A 5784-nucleotide genomic window follows, 5' to 3' on the forward strand; every position below is an offset into this window, starting at 1 on the left:
AGGAGGCCTAGACAAGTTTGTTCTATTCATTCCACTTAGGAGGAATTTAATAATAGAAACTCCCACCTGGGACCAGTTGAAGCAGAGACTCAGCTCATTGATGAAGACAGGGGGGCCAGGGTCTTCTAGTCTGGCCCCCAGTAGGGGACCTGAGGCCATCTGCACATGTGTGGGTAAAATGGCCTGGGGGTGGGGAAGAGACCTTCTTGGAACTCCTGGACACAGGAGCCCAATGTACTGTCATCCCAAAACCTGTGATGAAATGTTGAAGGGGCCTAAGGTCAGACTAGGGGGATATGGTGATGCAACAGTTGATGGGACTAAGGTGAAAGTTTGCATGAGAATTGGAAGATTTAAACAGATGTTGTATGAAGTAGTTGCATCTCCTTTACCTGAATGTGTTATCGGTATGGATATTGTGTCTAATTGGAGAAATCTCCGTCTATCTGATATTGTAAAACTGGTCTATCTGATATTGTAAAACTGAAGACTGCCCTTAGGCCAGTATTGATTGGATATGCTAAATGGGAGCCATTAGAATTGCCTGAATCCACTCAGGTTGTTAACGGTCAAACAGTATAGGATACCTGGTGGGCAGAAGGAAATTGTTGTTGTTGTTGTTATGTGCCGAGTCGGCCCCGACTCATAGCGACCCCTCCTTGGGTTTCCGAGGCAGTATCACTACGGAAGTAGGATTGCCCAACCTTCCTTCCGAGGAGTGGCTGGTGGGTTTGAACCGCCAGCCTTCTGGAAGGAAATTAGTGCTTTGATTAAAGACATGCTAAAGGCTGGAGTGTTGGTGCCAACAAATTCTCTGTGTAACAGTCCTATATGGCCTATGAAAAAGGCAGATGGCTAATGGAGACTGACAGTAGACTACTGAGGCCTAAATAAAGTAGTGCTTCAGCTGTTCCAGTCATGGTATTGGTGGTGCAGAAAATACAGCAGGCCAAAGGAGACTGATATTCAGTGACTGATCTTGCAAATGCCTTTTTCTCCATACTAATCTCAGAAAAGTCAGTCACAGTTTGCTTTCATATGGAAGGGTTTCAGTATACTTTTCAGAGTTTTGCCCCAGGGTTATTTGAATTCATCAGCTTGCTGTCATGGCTTGGTTAGGAGTGACTTGGACTTGGTTCAGATTTCAAGTATGGTGATACGTTACATTGATGACATTATGTTGATATCAAACACAGAAGAACAGGCTAGGGCAGATTTGAAAACAGTGGTGGCCCACATGACCAATAGAGGCTGGTTAATAAATCCAGCCAAAGTCCAGGGCCCTGCCCAAACAGTGAAATTCTTGGGCAGGAGCCACCCATGACATTCCACAGGTAACCAAAAATAAGTTGCTGTCACTACCTACCCACAAGACTAAGCAGGAAGCCCAACGTTTAATTGGTTATTTGGATTCTGGAGAACACATATTCCACACCTGGGTATATTGCTGGCTCCTATCCACAAAGCCACTAGGAAGAACATTACATTTGAATGGGGTCCAGAGCAACAGCAGGCTATGTCTGAAATACAGAAAGCGGTCTCACTGTCCTTGCCTTTAGGCCCTTATGATCCACATTCAGACATGATTTTGGAGGTGTCTGCTACAATTGCTTATGCAGACTGGAGCTTATGGCAAAAACCTGAGAATGCTGCCCTACGACGACCACTGGGATTTTGGATTAGAAAGTTTCCAGATGCAGCAGCATGATATATGCCATTTGAAAGGCAATTATTTGCCTGCTATTTTGCGTTGATTGAGACTGCCTCAATGACAGAGGCATAAAATTATTATAAGACCTGAAATACCCATAATGTTTTGGGTGATGTCAGAGAGATACTCTAATAAGGAAGGTGGTACCCAAAATAGTTCCATAATAAAATGGAAATGATTTATTCAAGAACAAATGACTGGAGGGATGCAAGGAGGCACCCATCGTATCCATGAGCAGGTAGCCTCCATTCCTATAGGTCCTATCCTGGAACCACTTGAGGAGCTGCCAGAATCCATTGGCACATGGACAGTGCCCTATGAACAATTTTCTGTGGATCAACAGAAGGCTGCTTGGTTCACAGATGGCAGGTCCAGGATACATGGACAACAATTGACATGGAAAGCTGCTGCATTAAGACTAGCAGACAGAAAGACCCTTATTGAAGAAGGTAAAAACAGGTCAGCCCAATGGGCTGAACTGCATGCTGTCTTCTTAGCTGTCATGGAAGAATTGGGCAATGGTGAGAGCCCATATGTTTGGATTTTCACTGATTCATGGGCAATCACCAATGGCCTGGCTATATGGTCAGGCAAATGGGCAATGGGAATTGGATTACTAAGGCGACACCTGTGTAGGGCATGGACCTATGGGAAGCACTCTGGGAGTTCAGAGGATGCATTAGAGTAAGCCATGTCAATGCCCATCAGAAGAATCCCCTTCCTGGATCAGAAGGTGATTAGAATCAGCAAGTGGATATGTTGGTGTGTTCCCTTGAGGTGGCCAATTGGGTTCATGAGATGAGTGGACATGGTGGTGCTGCAGCAATGCAGAGATGGGCTGAATTGAGGCACATCCCTCTTGCACCCTCTGAGGCACAAAATGCCAATCACAACTGCTCTGTCTGTCAGCAAGAAAGACAGAGTTTACAGATGGCTGTGGGGCACATTCCCCTGGGGGATGGCCCTGCACATAGCTGGCAAGTCGATTATATAGGACCCATGACACCAGTGGCTCCAGCTGGCTATACCTGGGTCCTCACAGGAATAGATACTTACTCTGGACTGGGCTTTGCTTGTCCTGTGACAGATGCAAATGCTAAAAACACCATTAAAGGATTGGAACAAAAGATACCAATTTTGGCCGCCAAGTTCTATTTCATCAGACCAAGGAATGCACTTTACATCCCATAGGTGCAGCAGTGGGCCAACAAACATCATATTCAGTGGACATACCATGTTGCATACCATCCTCAAAGTAATGGTTTGATAGAGAACTGGAATGGGCAATTGAAACATTTGTTGTCTAAAACTGGGGGAGATAAGGCCTAAAGGGTTGGTTCACACACCTTCATGAATGTGTGCTCACATGCAACATGAGGGGGGTGAAGGGAGGATCATCACTCGACAGATTCTTACACTTTTCTGGGGGATCTAGGGAGTAAGGGATGGGTGAGGATGCTGGTGTCACTGTACAATTTTTCCCCACATCACCTAACGTTGCTTTCTTCCTGCTAGAAGCTGTGGTCCCTGGACCTGGGATGCAGCTGTGGGTGCCAGAGGCTGGGGTGATCCCTAAGCAAGAGACTATTTCTGTACCCATAAACCTGTATGCCAGAATTCCCAAGGGCCTTATGGGATGGATTGTACTACCTTCTCCTCATCTGGCCAAACTGGGACTGACAGTGATTACTACCATCCTGCCCAGTGGTCGAGATAGCCCACTAGTTTTGTATCTGTGTAACCATATCCAGCATGAATGGGAATGGACTGAGGGGGAAGCACTTGCTAGACTGATCTTGCTACCAGCAAGCTGGATAGGCACAACAGCTGAATTTGATGTCCCCTCCCAAGGTGGGAAAGTCTGGGTAAAAATAAATGATAAATGCAAGGAAGGAGAAATAATAGCTGAAGGTAAAGGAATGAATAAATGGGTTATGCAGTGGGGGAAATCCAACATTATTGGTGTATGGTGATACCTAAAGATAGACTCAGAAGAAGGGAATAATATTATCTCAGTTAAATGTTATTAGATACCATTAAGGATGATAATGAAAAACTTTTGGATCAGATGGACAAACACAGCAGACCTGAATGGCTGGTATCTGAATAATCTCACCCTTAGGACTCTTTGCCTTACCGAAGGACTAATTGTTAATGACCTTGGGACCGGTAATATGATTGGGAGGGGCAAATTAATCTTTCAAGTTTGAAAGGGCTAATGGCTAGAAGGTCCAGGGGGTGCAGTGTGATGAATTGCTTGATGTGGCCCTTCTAGCCATTGTCCTCCATTTTGTGATGTGTTGTAAATCCTATTATCCATGCTTGTTAGGGGTGGTGTGGTAGTTAAGGTTGGGTGTCAATTTGGCTGGGCAGCTGGTAGTAGTCTTCCCTATAATGATTGGCAGTCGGCTTTGTGGTGGGATTTGCCTTGAGCAACTGAGTAGCTGCTGATTGTTAAAGCCATCCACTTGAGTTATTTCTGTTGGAGCAACACAGGTGGAATGTATCTTGAGTCCTGCCTTGCTGGAGGTTGTAACTCAAATCACCACTCTTATCTTCCTTGAGGGTATACCTGGAAGTTCACCCTCCTGTTGCTCAGGTTCTGTGTTTTGGCTCATCCTCATCTCACCCCTGGATTTAGGACAGTAGCCGTCATCTGATTTGCTGATTGAGGTTCATCAAACTCTGAGAATTGAGAGGATCCTCCAGACCCACTCACGGACCTGGGACTCCCTAGCCTGCCAGCCTCCACCACTGCTATGTGAGATGATCCCTTGAGTGTTTGTGAATTCTGTGAGGCGTTACAGCAAAATACAGAACCCTAAGACAGGGGAAATTACTGTGAGGAGGAGGAGGAAATGATGGAGTGGCATGGTAGTTTGGACATTTGGGACATCTTTAACCTCCACCTCATGGGGACCAGCCTTGTGCTGATCTTTCTGAGAGAAATTGTTCAAGCAAGGAGCCACCTCCAGGGCTCCACTCCCACCTCTGTAAGCTCTTTGTTCAAGTTCCCAGAGCTTGCTCTGCCCTCTGGGTCTGGAGAATCACAGTGCTAGGGTTCCACACCTGGTCCCATCGAGACAGAGGCTTCAGGCCCAGTTTGGTTCACTTTGGGAGATCCTCCTTTAGGCAATGGACACTCTGCAATCATTGCTATTGTGCCTGCTGCCTTATTAATATGCAAAATAGTCAGATAGTAGATTTTTTACTGTTGTCATAAATGAGAGAAGTCAGGTAGGAAATAGTTGATAAGTGAGAATTAGGCGTAATGGCAGTCTGGCACACCATCCATTTCTTTTGGTCTCATGTAAGGGAGGTAATCATTCATGGAAGCCAGTAGATCTGTAGACCGTTTTCTTCTCTGATTCCTGTATCTCCTCCTTTCTCTGCTATTCCAGGTAAATAGAAACCATTTGCCATTTGTTGTATTTCGCATGGCTACTTTCACACTTTTAAAACCCCAGGAGTACTACTCACTGAATTAGGAATAGAGCAAAAAATTTAAAACAATAGTAGGCCGTTTGTCTGAATAGGCCCATGAAACCATTATCTAAAACCTGTGAACCGAGAAAACTAATCCCCGGAGGTTATTTGTACTTAAGTATTATCCACAGATACAGCTTTTTGTTTGTTTGTTTGTTTGCTGCTGTTTTGTTGTAAAATTAAATGTAACATTTGTCATTTTCTCCAGTATACAGACTATCAACAGGCCTTCAAACTGGTTTGAAATGATTCAGTCATGGCTGATAGAGCACATGCGTTTCATAGCAAGCAAATCAGTTGTGTATGGAATTTTGACCTGAGGAGGAAATAGGCACCGGGGCCCTGCACAAAGTTGGTGGCTGACATACATTTAAAGCAGCATGGTTGACTGCTGTCTTGGAATGAAGCACTGCTGCTTGTTTCCCTTAGTTGATGCCAATTTTCCTGTCACCATAAACAAACCTTTGTTGTTGTTGTTGTTATGTGCCGTTGAATCGCCCCGACTCATAGTGACCCCTCCTTGGGTTTCTGAGGCAGTATCACTACGGAAGTAGGATTGCCCAACCTTCCTTCCGAGGAGTGGCTGG

The 5784-nt window shown here is 45.1% G+C and overlaps 1 protein-coding gene across 1 annotated transcript in view; it reads left to right on the top strand.

Moving 5' to 3' along the window:
- The first annotated feature begins 1916 nt into the window (after window positions 1-1916).
- The window catches only part of CDON (cell adhesion associated, oncogene regulated), a 207503-nt gene continuing 203635 nt past the window's right edge, over window positions 1917-5784 (top strand). Inside the window, exon 1 of the mRNA XM_007947239.2 lies at window positions 1917-2160. Coding sequence (XP_007945430.2) covers window positions 1917-2160 — 244 coding nt within the window. The remainder of the gene's footprint in view (window positions 2161-5784) is intronic.

Source organism: Orycteropus afer, unplaced genomic scaffold (genome assembly GCF_000298275.1).
Source record: "Orycteropus afer afer isolate SDZICR_OR568_19922 unplaced genomic scaffold, OryAfe1.0 scaffold00178, whole genome shotgun sequence".
Classification (NCBI taxonomy): Eukaryota; Metazoa; Chordata; class Mammalia; order Tubulidentata; family Orycteropodidae; genus Orycteropus; species Orycteropus afer.